At 43.7% G+C, this 14508-nt stretch overlaps 1 protein-coding gene across 3 annotated transcripts in view; it reads left to right on the top strand.

The window, feature by feature from the left end:
* Window positions 1-8803: 8803 nt before the first annotated feature.
* Window positions 8804-14508, top strand: part of Znf143 (zinc finger protein 143) — a 46695-nt gene continuing 40990 nt past the window's right edge. For 2 of the 3 annotated variants that reach the window (XM_070035283.1, XM_070035284.1), the window contains exon 1: window positions 8805-8921. In XM_070035283.1, coding sequence (XP_069891384.1) covers window positions 8830-8921 — 92 coding nt within the window. In that variant the 5' untranslated portion in view covers window positions 8805-8829. Of the gene's footprint in view, window positions 8922-14508 lie in introns of all 3 variants that reach the window. The other variant, XM_070035285.1, reaches the window with a different exon arrangement.

Below are 14508 nucleotides of genomic sequence, written 5' to 3' on the forward strand. Positions count from 1 at the left end.
TCTAATAAAGGTTTTAGTTATTCCCATGTACAAAACAAAAATTCTTGTTTTCTGAGATTTTGTTTAAGGAAATGTGTATTGGCATGGAAAAGAAGAAAGATTTGTCTTGTGTCATATAATCCAATCTAATCTCTATAGATGTTAATTGAGACATATTAATGTTTAAGTTGTAGTTTCTAATGTATCAAATATATACCTTAATCTTTATGATTTCCTTAAATTTCTTATAGATCTTAAGTCATAATGCCTGGGTTTGTATAAGATACAGTACTTTTTGTACATATAGTTGTACATATAGTTTTTTTTTTTTTAATGATAAAGCCTTACCCAGAGTTTTTTGGCCCTGCCAACTTTTTCACTCTGCTATACTTAGGATGAAACTAGAGGTAGGGGTGACCTATATGCTGCTTTGAAACAAACATGAAAAAAAGGCCTTAAAAATGTCACTAAGTACTGGTGGCTCATGCCTATAATCTGGAGGTCAAGATTTGAGGATCCTTGTTCAGGCGGAAAAAGTCTCAGTGAGATTCGGCTCTACAACTGGCAAAAAAAATTAAAATAAAATGCTGACAGTGGTCTTGAGATTTGTTGCTCAAGTCTAGTACTCGCCACTTTAGTCACAGTTTGACTTCCAGCTTTTTGATAGTTAATTGGAGATGAGAGTGCCAGAGACTTCACTGCCCTGGCTGGTTTCAAACCATAGTCCTCAGCCTCCTGAGTAGTTAGACTTACAGGTGTGCACCACCAGACCCTACTTTCCACGCTGTACAGAGGGATTACTTTTTTTTTTTTTTTTTTTTTTTTTTGATGTCATGTAGCTTGGACTCTGGCCCTGAGCACTGGCCCTCAGCTCTTCTGCTCAAGGACAGAGTTCTATTACTTGAGCCACTTCCTGTTTTCTGGTGGCTTACTGGGGATAAGAGTTACACAGCCTTTCCTGTCCAGGCTGGCTTTGAACCAGGATCCTCCAATCTCAAGGCTCCTGAGTGGCTAGGATTAAAGGTATAAGCCATGGAGCCCCAGCATGCATTTCTATTGGACGGTGTCTCCCTTTTCTTCACTTCCCTGTAATTTTCCCCTTTTTTCTGCCCACAAGTTACATAGATCATTTTCCATGTAATGTATACTGAATAGCATGATTACATTTTTCATCCTTCCTCTATTTCTGTATTCCCCTTTTACCCCCTAAAACAAATATCATCAACAATAACAAAAAAATGTTTCCATATTCTGAACTTTGGGGTTCTCTCCTCAGTGTATCCTGTAGTCTATGTGTGAATATGCCTAGATAGATGTCCTACATAGGTTATATCCAGTTATAGTTTAGATGTAACTTCCACATATGAGAGAAAACCTATGCTGTTTGTGTCTCTGAGTTTGGTTTACCTCAGTATGGGTTGTTCTAAGTCCATCCATTTCTCTGCAGTTAATACAATCTTAATTATAATGGATGAGTAAAATTACACATATAAATGCCACTTTTTTTGAGCCATTTATCTGTTGTTGGATGTTGGGCTGTTTCTATAACTTAGGTATTGTGAACAGAGCAACGGTGAACATAAATGCACAGGTGTCTTTACCATATCCTGACTTGTAATGACTTGGGTAGGTGCCTGAGAAAGTTTTATATACATTTAACATTTTCAGTGAGAAATACTAGGATTTGAACCTGGGTTCACACTTGCTGGGAATATGCTGTAGTGTTTATCATGTCTCCAGCCTTGGTTTTGCACTGAATGTTTTCCTTTTGTGGTGGTTGTTGGCAATGGGACTTGAACTCAGGCCCTGGCTACTGTCCCTGAACTTTTTGCTCAAGTCCAGCACTCTGCCACTTTGAATCACAAGTCACAGTGCCACTTCTGGTTTTCTGGTGGTTAATTGAAGTTAACAGTTTTATAGACTTTCCTGCCAGGGCTGGCTTTGAACTGCAATCCTTAGATCTGTCTCTTGAGTAGCTAGGGTACTGGCAGGAGCCACCAGTGTGCAGCTAGTTTCACTTCTTGCTCAGGTGGTGATTTCTTTTTGTGCTAGTACAGGAGCGTAAATTACGGGTCTGGGTGCTGTCCTCTTTTGCTCAAGTCTAGTGCTCTACAACTTGAGTCACAGCTTTATTTTGGACTTTTTGCTGCTTAATTGGAAGAACAAGTTGACACAGAGTTAACTGCCTGGGCTATATTTGAATCATGATCCTCTGTGATCTGCACTTTTTTTGGGGGGGGGGTCGCTTGTGCTTCTTAAAACTCTGGGCTTGGGTGCTGTCCCTTAGTTCTTCAGCTCAAGGCTAGCGCTCTACCACTTGAGCCACGGTGCCACTTGTGGTTTTCTGGTGGTTAATTTGAGATAAAATTCTCACCGACTTTCCTGCCCCAGATGGCTTTGAACTGGGATCCTCAGATCTCAGCCTCCTGAGTAGTAAGGATTACAGGCCTGAGCCACCAGCACCCAGATGATCTGCTTATTTTTAAAGGGTTCCTGTTATAGCCCCAAATGACAAGCTACCCACCCAGCTTCTATTTTGATGGAATTTCCCAAAGTTTTCTGCCTAGGCTGGCTTGAAACCATGGTCTTTTCTGGATCGATTTGGGGCTTGAACTTTGGGCTTGAGTGCAGTTTTCTGCTGGTTGATTGGAGATAAGAGTCTCATGGAGACTTTCCTGCCAGAGTTGGTTCAAACTATGATCCTCAGATCTCAGACTCCTGAGTAGCTAGCTAGATTAAAGGTATTAGCCACCAGTGCCCAGCTAGGAACCACAGTCTTGATTACAACAACTTTACATATCACTAGGATGTCTTGTACACCAGCTATTGGTTGATCAGGTCTCGAACTTTCCTGCCTGGGCTGGCCTAAAACAGCAATCTTTTCCATCTTTGCTTCCCAGATTAGCTAGGATTAGAGGCATAGTCCATCAGCACTCAAGTGTTTTGTTTTTGTTTTTGTAGATGGGTCTGGCTTTGAACTCAACCCTCCTGCCACAGCTTCATAAGCAGCTGCTCTGTTCCTCCTTGAGAAGCTAAGGATCCAACTCAGTTCCTTGTTTGTGTATGCTCTTTCTACTGAGCTACATCCAGGCCCACAGTATTTGTGTGTGTGGGAGTACTGGGGCTTGAAGACAGGTTTATGTTGCATCCCTTAGCTTCTTCATTACTAGCTACAGCTCCACCTCCAACTTTTTAGTGGTTAATTGGAGATAGAAGTTTCATGAACTTTTCCCTGCTACATTCAGAGCTCAGCAACTTGAGTAGCTAGGATTACAAGCATGAGCTACTGGCACTCAAATCTAACCAGTTTTCTACATATGTTTTGTTCTAAAAAATATATAACATGAGGGCTGGGAATGTGGCTTAGTGGTAGAAAGCTTTCCAATATACATGAAGCCCTGGGTTTGATTCCTTAGTACCACATAAACAGAAGAGGCCAGAAGTAGAGCTTGGCTCCAGTGGTAAAGTGCTAGCCTTGAGCACCGAAAGGCTCAGGGACAGCGCCCAGGCCTAGTTCAAGCCCCAGTACTGGCAAAAAATAAAATAACAGGCTGGGAAGGTGGCTCAGTGGTAGAGCACTTGCCTTGCATGCATGAGGCCTTGGGTTCCATTCCTCAGCACCACATAAGCAAAAAGAAAAAAGCCGGAAGTGGCACTGTGGCTCAAGTGGTAGAGGGCTAGCCTTGAGCTGAAGAGCTGAGGGACAGTGCCCAGGACCAGAGTTCAGGCGCCATGACCGGACCCCCCCCCCAAAAAAAAAAATTTTTTTTTAATTAAATAAAATAACATGAAGAGCCAGGCACTGGTGGCTCATACCTGTAATCTTAGCAACTCCAGAGGCTGAGATCTGAGGATCATGGTTTGAAGCCAGCCCTGACAGGAAAGTCTACTTGACTCTTTATCTCCAATTAACCAACATAAAACAGGATGTGGTGCTGTAGCTCAAAATGGTAGTCTATGAGCCTTGAGCAAAAGAGCTCCGGGACAGTGCCCAAGCCCTGAGTTCAGGCCCACTCCCCCCTCTCCCACCAAAATACTTGTGTATATTACCTATCAGACTAAAGGGATAAAATGTTAAATGCCTTTTTTTTTTTCCTTTTGCTGTGTTGCATTTAACTTTTACTGTAAGATGTATTAAGAATTTTTTTTGGGGGGGGGGAGGGTCCAGTCGTGGGGCCTGAATTCTGGGCCTGGGCACTGTCCCTCAGCTCTTCAGCTCAAGGCTAGCGCTCTACCACTTGAGCCACAGTGCCACTTCCGGCTTTTTTCTTTTTGCTTATGTGGTGCCGAGGAATCACCCCAGGGCTTCATGCATGCAAGGCAAGCACTCTGCCACTGAACCACCTTTCCAGCCCGTATTAAGAATTTAATAGCCACTTGCTGGTGGCTCACACCTGTAAGAATCTCATGGAGTCAGGCACTGGTGGCTCATACCTGTAATCTTAGCTATTCAGGAGTCTGAGGTGTAGGATCAGGGTTCAACTATGCAACTTTACCTCCAGTTAACCATCCAAAAAAACAAAGAGGAGCTATAGCTCATGGTACAGTATCCACCCTGGCCCTGAATTCAGGCCCCAGTAATGGCAGACAGCTATTTCATTCCTGGATTACTGTGTAACTGTACTGTTGTACTCTTAGACTTTTTTTTGGCCAGTCTCGGGGGCTGTCCCTGAGCTTTTTATTTATTTATTTATTTTTTGGTTGGTCATGGGGCTTGAACTCGGCCTGGCTGCTGTCCCTCAGCTCTTCAGCTCAAGGCTAGCACTACATTTGAGCCACAGAGCCACCACTTCCAGTTTTTTGAGTGGTTTATTGGAGATAAGAGTTTTACAGCTTTTCCTGCCCAGGCTGGCTTTGAACCATGATCTTCAGATCTCAGCCTCCTGAGTAGCTAGGATTACAGAGCCACCAGCAAGCACCCTGCTGTCCCTGAGCTTTTTTATGTTCAAGTCTGTTCTACTATTTGAGCCACAGTTCTACTTCAGCTTTTTTTTGTTTATTGGAGGTGTCGTGGACTTTCCTGTCTAGACTGGTTTTAAACTGTGATCCTCAGATCTCAGCCTCCTGAGTAGCTAAGATTATAGGCATGCACCACCAGCACCTGGTGTTTTACATTGACATTAGTTTTCCTTTTGTCTGGAATGTTCTAAAATGGACTTAATCAAAGTAATCAGAAGACAAAAATGGTAGAATCTTGCAGAGCCAATCAGTTTCACAGACATACAGGGGTGAAGGTGTATGTTTCAAGTACATTCCTTGCCTAGTTTATTCCAGGTCCTAGATTCAATCCCCAGGAGCACACATACTGAGTATCTTCCTAGTTTGTCATTACTTAACCCTAATATACATAAATAATTGGTATATGTTGGACCTATTGTTCGAGTTGGGTATTTTCCTTTTTTTTTTTTTTTTTTTGAATTTTTTTTTTGGGGGGGGGGGTCCGGTCGTGGGGCCTGAATTCTGGGCCTGGGCACTGTCCCTCAGCTCTTCAGCTCAAGGCTAGCGCTCTACCACTTGAGTCACAACACCACTTCCGGCTTTTTTCTTTTTGCTTATGTGGTGCTTGGGAATCAAATCCAGGGCCTCATGCGTGCAAGGCAAGTGCTCTACCACTGAGCCACCTTCCCAGCCCCCGAGTTGGGTATTTGCAAAGATGGAACAGACCTAGTACGTGGTTGAAGAATAGAACTTTAACATGGAAAACTTGCACACATATTTGGTAGTATAAACCACTTTGAAATGATGAAAATCATGCTACCAATACCTGTGGTTTGACAACATACATATTGAGAACTCCAAAGATTCCAAATGAATAAATAAATATATATATATATATATATATATATATATATATGGTTTTCATTAAACCCTGACAAATAGAATGTCATCTGATATGTCACTTTCAGTGTGGAAGATAACTCGGATTAAATAAATTGTCTACAAATATGAGGATTCAGCTATTGATCCACTGTTTGCTACAAAAGTGGATCACTTGGGTTTGTTTGGGGTTTTTTTGTTGGTCTTGGGGCTTGAACTCGGCTTGGGAGTCAACTCAAGGCAAGTGTTCTACAGCTTGAGCCACAGCATCACTTCCCGGTTTTCTAGTGGTTTATTGGAGATAGTCTCGAGGAGTTTCCTGCCCGGACTGGCTTTGAACTGTGATCCTCAGATCTCAACCTCCTGAATAGCTAGGATTATAGGCGTGAGCCACCAGCGCCCAACTATTTGAGGTGTATTTTTTTCCTAGCTTTCCTCAAAATTTCAAAGTTGTCAAGGTGCTTAAGAACCTCTATAAACCATATAATGGGGACTGGGAAGAGATAGGTAAAACTTTATTTGCACATCTCGACCAGGAACTGCTATGTTTTGTCAATATACATTATAACTATCTTCCCTATAAGTGGGAAATAGGTTGTTTTACCTTACCAACAGGTGCTAAAATAAGACATCAATAGCCACATCTCCTAATGAAACCAACTGTGGGTTTTCAATTCTTTAGTGTTTAATAGGGAGGTGGGAGGGAATTATTAAAATCTGTTATAGATAAGTCACCTAGAAGTCTTCTCCCACAAAAACTGATTTTAAGTGTTTAATGCATCAATGTGGTGGCATGGGTCTATAATCCGAGTTCAGTGGTTTCAAGTTACCCCAAGCAGAAGTCTGATAACCTTCATCTTCCACTAATTAGCAATAAAGCTGTACTGGAATGAATGAAATAGCTAAGCAACTTGGCCCTGAATTCAAGCCCTGGTACTGGCACAAAATACCAACCAAAAAAACCCTTTCAGGGCTGGGAAGGTGGCTCAGTGGTAGAGCGCTTGCCTTGCATGCATGAGGCCTTGGGTTCCATTCCTCAGCACCACATAAGCAGAAAAATAAAGCTGGAAGTAGCACTGTGGCTCAAGTGGTGGAGTGCTAGCCTTGAGCTGAAGAGCTGAGGGACAGCACCCAGGCCGAGTTCAGGCCCCACGACTGGACCCAAAAAAAAACCAAAAACCACCTTTCATAGAGCTATAGTTAGAAAAACTTGTGTGGGATTAATACAAGTTTTCACTGCTTCACAAATTGAAAATTATTTTGCTAGTCCTGGGGCTTGAACTCAGAAGCCTGGACACTGTTCCTGAGCTTTTGCTCAAGGCTAGAACTCTTAACCACTTGACCATGCCACTTCAAGCTTTTTCTGTGTATGTGGTACTGAGGAATCGAATCCAGGGCCTCATGCATGCTAGGCAAGCACTCTTGCCACTATGCCACATTCCCAGCCCTGAAAAAAGTTTTAATAGTGCAGCTAGTGATATACTCCTGTAATCCTTGCACTCTGGAAACTAAGGTAGGAGTTCCAGGCCAACCTGGCCTACATGAGAACCTATCTGGGGGAAAAAAAAAAAAAAAGGCAAAGTTTTGGTTATAAAATACAGATATTTTCTGAAGGATGCACAAAGTTTAAACCAAAAGCACGTGTTTTTCATTTTCTCAAGAGAAGCTATTGTGAACTTGAAATGAGCAAAACCCCTACTTATCAGGTGGCCTAATCCAATGTAATCTGACACCGTGGCCTGTAAATAATCGGAACTGAGTAGCTAGATCACAGGCGTGAGCCACCGACCCCACCCCCACAAAAAATCAGAACTACTTTAAAATTGTTTATTATGCATCAAAACGATTTTCTTTCACATTGTATTTGGATATCAAGGAGATGTACAGAAACAACATTCCAAACTCAAACTAGAGTCAGTTCTAAGCGAAAATATAACCAAAGCCCTGATTATCCATTATATAATCACCTTAATCTCCCAGTTTATGAAAGGATTCAAATCTGAGCCCAGCCTCCCCATTCTTCGTACACACTCGACTTAAAAGAGAGAACTGCCATGATCTAGCTTGCCAAACAAATGAGGGTTTACTAGCTTTGCCAATGGTTTAGAAAAGGATTGGGTTGAGAGCAAGAAGCAGTATCACTCATGCCATAACGAACCTATTCGGGATTCCCACCCAATGCTCTTCCCATCCTTTTGACTTTAATTCCACGACACACAACAGGGAGAAAACATACAAATGCAAGGACAGCATTTCAATCGACTTCAAACTCAAGACCCAAAAGGACAAGACCGCACAGCAGAACCGACATCGTCTCCCTGCGGAGTCCAAGGCCCCGGCCACCGAGCTCCGCAGGGGCTGAAGGATCACCCTTCCGCCAACCCGTCCTCGCTACACCCGCCCGGCGACGGTGGAAACACCGGCACGCCAGGAAGCCGGCTCCCGGCACACGCCCGCTCTCCGCCAAGCAGAGCCCTCGCCCGAGACCCAAGGCCTCGGCCAGCACTGGGAATCTCCGGGGAGCCTGAGGGCCTCGCAGCCAGTCCTCCTCCTTCCCTTCTCCTCCCTCCGGACGAGACAACATCCGGCAACCGCGAGGCAAAGGCCATCCGGTCTCCAGAATGTGCTCCGGCAAGCCCACCGGGAGCCCCCAAGCTGCGTCCTCGCCCCTGTGGGGAAAATGGCGCCCGTCACTCCTTCTCCCTCCCGGGTAATCACAAGGACCAGCCTCCCACCCTCGCTACAAGATGGCGTCTGCCGCCCGGGCCCCAGAATCGGCATACTTCACGTCTTAGCGAAGTGGTGTAGGGCTGGGACGAGCCGTTCTGCCAACCAGTCAGACGTAGAAGCTTAGATTCTGCACTTCGCACGAGCCACTCAGACGCTGGCGGGAAGGCCAGGCTAGGATGACGTAAGGGACTAATGGAGTTTCCCTTGGCGTCGCCTGAATTTGAACCAATAGGAAGCAGGAAGCGTCCGTTGAGTGACATACTGACAGCCCAATGGAAGCTGAGGGCGGGCCTCAGACTTCCTATGCGAGTTGCGGGGCCTGGGGGCCGGGCGGCTGTTTCCTGTCCTGGTGCATGGTGGTCGGACGAAGGAATTGTTGGAAAATTTTCTCGGAGGTTCGTATATAAATGTGTTTTTACCCAGTGTGCATTATTCTTCGCCCGGCCGCCGCCCTCAACGCGGCGGCGCGGGCCCATTGGGCCTGGGCTTTGGCTTCTCGCTTCCAAGCCTGGGCTTCAGGCCTTGCCGATGCTACGGCCGCTTCGGTACGGCGCCTGAGCAGAAGCGGAGTTTATTAATAACCCGCAGCCGCCACTCTAGGGCGGCAGAGCTTTTCTCACTGCGGACGCCCCCCCCACCTGGTCTCCGCGCCGCGCCCCGCCTGTTCCCCTTGGGGACCGCCGAGGGGAGGGAGTGGGGAGGGTGGAGTCCTCGGGCGCCCGGCGGCGTTTCAGCGCCTGACCTTCGCGGGGAGCGTGTCCCCAGGCGCGCCGAGTCGGAGCATCTCGGTTCGGGACGCTGGGGCCACGGTTAGCGCCAGGCCCCAGCAGGGGCGCCGGCTGCTAGTCTGGCCCGGGGCCCACTCGGGACCCCGTCTGTCCACCGCGCCAAGAGTTTCCCCCGCATAATCGCGGGCAGATCTCTTGGTTTTCCTTGTGTTTTGTCTATTTTTTTTTAAGATCGCTGAAACAATATTGAAAATTAGAAGCTAACAACTTATTATTTTCTTCCTCCCCTTCTTTTTCCCTCCCGATTTTGGCCAAAGAATATAATTTGTGAGACCTGAACCAAATTTTTTGTTACCCCTTGTCGCTCTTGTTTTGTTGGTTTTTTCTCCCCCTTCAATTCCCCCTTTTGTTACCCAAAGTTTTTAAAAGTGAAAAAAAGAAAAAGAAAAAAGCTATTGCCAGACAATTGTCTTGAATCAACTCCCTTTATTTTGGAAGCTTCTTAAATCAGCGGGTGAGAAAATGTAGATCCCTGGTTATGATTGGCTTTGTCCTTAATCTTACTAGAACATACACGTGTTCTGATGTACTTAAAACATGAGTATTATTGAGTACTATTTTCTTGGCAATGTGTACTTATAAATATTATTTATGATGAGATTTCCCCAAAGTCCCAATAATATGTATAAATAATTTCTCCTGGGGTATTTTGGTTATTTGGAAAATACTTAATAATTTACATTTCTCCCACTTTAATAACAGCTTTATTGACTGAATTTACATACCTTAATACACTGCTTAGGTGAATTTCGATATTTTCTGAGTTGTACATTTCTTATACCTACCACTTATATTTATATGCTTATCACAGTCAACTTCAGAATATGTTCACCATTGTCCCAAACTACCTACACTTTACTCCCTTATTTCTTCCCTACCCTTAAATCTGTAGATTTACCTATTTTTCACATTTCAAATAAATAAAATCATATAGTATGTGAACCCTGACTGGCTTATTTTGCCTAGGTTGGTATTTGCCAGTTCATGTCAGTGCATATGTTAGTTCTGCTTTAATTTTTCCATTATACATACGGTTATAGCACATTTTTTTCATTAATGGACACATGGATGTTTTTACCTTTTGCTATTAGGCATGTTTCTAAAACATCTAAGTACAAGCTTTCAGGTGACATAGGTTTTATGTTTCTTGGGCATATATATGGAGGGTTAGGGCTACTGAATTGTAATTCTACATGGATTTTTTTTTTTTTTTTCTGATACTGGGGCTTAAACTCAAGGCCTGTGCACTGTCCCTTAGCTTTTTCACTCAAGGCTGGCTTTCTTCAACTTAAACTACTTCTAGCATTTTTTTTTTTTTTACTTCTAGCATTTTGGTTGTTGATTGGAGATAGGCATCTCATGGACTTTCCTGCCCAAGCTGGCTTTGAACCTGAATCCTGAGATCTCAGTCTACTGAGTAGCTAGAATTACAGGCATGAGCCATTAGCACACTACATTGAATCTTAAGAAACTGACAAACTTTTTTTTTTTTTTTTTTTGGTCGGTCATGGCTTGAACTCTCTGGGCCTGGGTGCTGTCCTTGAGCTCTTCAGCTCAAGGCAAGTGCTTTGCCACTTGAGCCAAAGTGCCACTTCCATTATTTTTGTTTGTTTGTTTTTTCTGGTAGTTAATTGGAGATAAGAGTCTCAGGGACTTTGCTGCCCTGGCTGGCTTTCAACCACAATCAGACTTTTTATTTATTTATTTTGCCTGTCCTGTCTCTTGAACTCAGCCTGGACACTTTCTCTGAGCTGTTTTTTTGTTCAAGGCTAGCACTCTACCACTTGAGCCACAGTGCTACTGCTGGCTTTTTCTGAGCAGTTTATTGGATTTAAGTCACCTAGACTTTACTGCCTGCTCTGGCTTCAAACCACAATCCTCACATCTCAGCTTCTGTGTAGTGAAGATTACAGGTGTAAGCCACTGGTACCCAGCTACTGTCAAAACTTTTTGTGCCATCTACCAAGGAAAGGGTTCCCCTTTCTCCTCTTGGTTGCTAATACCTATTATCATTCTTTTTCATAGCCATGCTAGTGGGTATGAAATATATCTTGTGGGTCTGACTTGCATTTCTCTGGTAGCTAATGATGTGCATTTCACCATGTGTTTATTGGTCATTTGTATATCTTTTGAAAAGATACACATGTATGTCTTAGATCTTCTTTTTTTAATTTTTACTTTTTTTTGTTTTTTTTATTGTTATTAACAAAGGTAATATACAGAAAGGTTAACAGTTACCTAAGTTAGGTAAAAAGTACATTTCTTTTTGGACAATGTCACCCCTTCCCTCTCACTCTCCCAGTTTTTCCCTCCCATCCTTATCCACAAGTTGTAGAGTTCATTTTCAACATAATGTCTAGTGAGTACCGTTGCTGCATTTGTCTAAGCACTTATTTTGCATGTTGGAATATTGCTATGAAGTAAAGGCTCATTGGGTTCTATCTCCTTCCCTCCCTTCCATCCTCTCCCTCTCTCCTTCTCTCCCTGCCCCCCCCCCTCTGCCACTCTCTTGATGCTGGTACTGAGGTTTGAACTCACCCTCAAACTCTCACTTGGCTTTTTCTGCTTAAGGCTAGTGCTCTACAATTTGAGCCATACCTCCATTTCCAGCTTTTTGCTATTTGAAGGTAAGATTCTTACAGACTTTCTGTCTAGGCTGACTTTAAACCTTGATCCTCAAATCTCAGCTTCCTGACTAGCTAAAATTACAAGAATGACCTTCAGTGTCTGGCTTGCCAAATTATTGTTTGTTTAGTTACTTAGTTACTGTTTTGTACTACGGATTGAACACAGAGCCTCATGTTGCTAGGCAGGCACTGTACCACTTTTTACATTTGTTATCTTTTTAGGCTGGTTCTCAGTTTATGCCCAGGTGACCTTGGGCTGTATTCCTTTTTTTCCTCTTTCTTTTTAACTTTATTTTATTGTAAAGATGCTGTGGGCGGGAAGGGGTGTCTGTGTTCCTTTTTTATGCTTCCCCATGTAGCTGGTGATGATAAGCATTGCCACTTCACCCAACCATTGTGCTTCCCCCATGGCTGTGTTAACAAAGGTAGGCCACCATGCCCAGCCATTGATTGAGATGGAGTTTCAAACTTCTGTTTTGTTTTCAAACCACAATTCCGCCATTCCTTTCTTTTCCTACCAAGTAGCTAGATTACAAGCTTGAGTGCCTGGCCTGACTCATTATTTGTTAGTTTTGAGGTTTAATGTAGTGTTCTTGTTTCTCTTTTCTGAGAATCAGGGTTTGTGTTTTAAGTCTGAGATTTTACTTTTTGTTCCTGGCTTTATTTCAGGCCAAAATGATTTTTTTTTCTGGTCCTGGGGCTTGAACTCAGGGCCTGTACACTGTCCCTGAGCTGCTTTTGCTCAAGGCTAGCACTTGAGCCACAGCACTGACTTTTTGTTGTTGTTTATTTGGTACTGAGGAATCAAACATAGGGCTTCATGCATGCTAGGCAAGCACTCTACTAAGACACATTCCCATCCAACTTCCGGCTTTTCCTGAGTAGTTTATTGGAGGTAAGAGTCTCAGGGACATTTCTGCCCAACCTGGCTTCAACCTGTGATCCTCAGATACCAAACTCCTGAGTAGCTAGGATTATAGACGTGAGGCACTGATGTCTGGCCAAAATGATTTTTGAAAGAGTTCATGTACCATTGCTCCTTTCTAAACTTAATTATGAGATGGAATTATGTGTGGGAGGGGGATTGGAGAGCTGATATTGGGGCTTGAACTCAGGGTCTGGAGCTCTTGCTTAGCTTTTTTGTGCACAACTGGCACTCTGCCACTTGAGCCACTTGCTCTACTTCCAGTGTTTTACTAGTTAATTGGAGATTGTCTGGAGGATTTGTCTGCCCTGTTGACTTCAAACCTGAATCCTTAAACTTCAGCCTCCTGAAGAGCTAGGATTATAGGCAGGGTCATCTGAGATAAATTTATTTTAACTCAGAGTTTCAGAAGTCCATGAGGGATTGTTTTGTCTGGGCCATGTTGAGGCAGTCCATCACTGTAGAACAAAGTTGCTTACCACATGATGGTCCAGAAGCAGAGAGACAGGCAGGCAGGAGCCAAGAGCAAGCTATATTTTTTCAGGGCATGTCCACAGAGACCTACTTCTCTTAACTAGCCTCCCATCCCAACATTTTTTGAATCCATTAAGAGATTAACTATTGATTAGATCAGAGCCCTGAGCATCCAGTCACTTCCTAAAAGCCCTTTAGTTGGTAACCCTTTAATATACAGTCTTTGGGGGACACTTTGAATTCAGACCATAACATTCTGTCCCTAGGTCCCAAATGCTTATACCTGTATTCTCAACATGTGTTTAGTTCATCTCCAAGAGTCCCCAAAGTCTTAGCAGTTTCAGCATTGCTTGAAAGTCCAAGTCCAAAGTCTCCTGAGATTCAAGGCAAACTGTTAGCAGTGAGCTTCTGTAATACCAAAACAGTTATATTTCCAACATAAAATGGGAGACATTCTCATACCAAAGAAGAGAGTGGACAAGTATTGAGGAAGAACTGAACCAAAGCAAGATTCACACCCAGCAGAGCAAATATTAAATCCTAAACTTTGTGTCTAGTATCTGGAGTCAATGGTTAGCTCCAGTCCTTAGGCAGACCTGCTCCTGCTGTCTTTCTTATGAGTTGCAGCCCACATGGGATCTTTCTGGCGCTGCTGCTTATGGTTTCCTCTATATGTGTTCCACAGTCCTGGAATCTCCATTACACTTTTGGCTTCACATTGATCATCCTTTCAGGGACTGGCCTGCTGGGAATCAAACCATAATATATACTGCCTGGTCTTTCTTTTGAAATCACTTTTTTTTTTTTTTTTTTTTTTTTTGGTTGTGAGGCTTGAACTCTGGGCCTGGGCACTGTCTCTCAGCTCTTCAGCTCAAGGCGAATGCTCTACCACTTGAGTCACAGCGCCACTTCCGGTTTTCTGGTGGTTTATTGGTGATAAGAGTCTCATGGACTTCCTGCCTGGGCTGCCTCTGAACCATGATCCTCTGATCTCAGCCTCCTGAGTAGCTAGGATTACAGGTGGGAGCCACCTTTGCCCGGCTTTACTTCAGTTTTTTAGAACCTTATGTTTTTGCCCAGGCTGATCTGGACCTCGATCCTCTATTTATGCCTCCTCTGTAGCTGAGATTAAAATGTATGCCTCTGCACCTGGCCTGTTAAGTATATT

Source organism: Dipodomys merriami, unplaced genomic scaffold, assembly GCF_024711535.1.
Source record: "Dipodomys merriami isolate MVZ:Mamm:240054 unplaced genomic scaffold, mDipMer1.0.p SCAF_25, whole genome shotgun sequence".
Lineage (NCBI taxonomy): Eukaryota > Metazoa > Chordata > Mammalia > Rodentia > Heteromyidae > Dipodomys > Dipodomys merriami.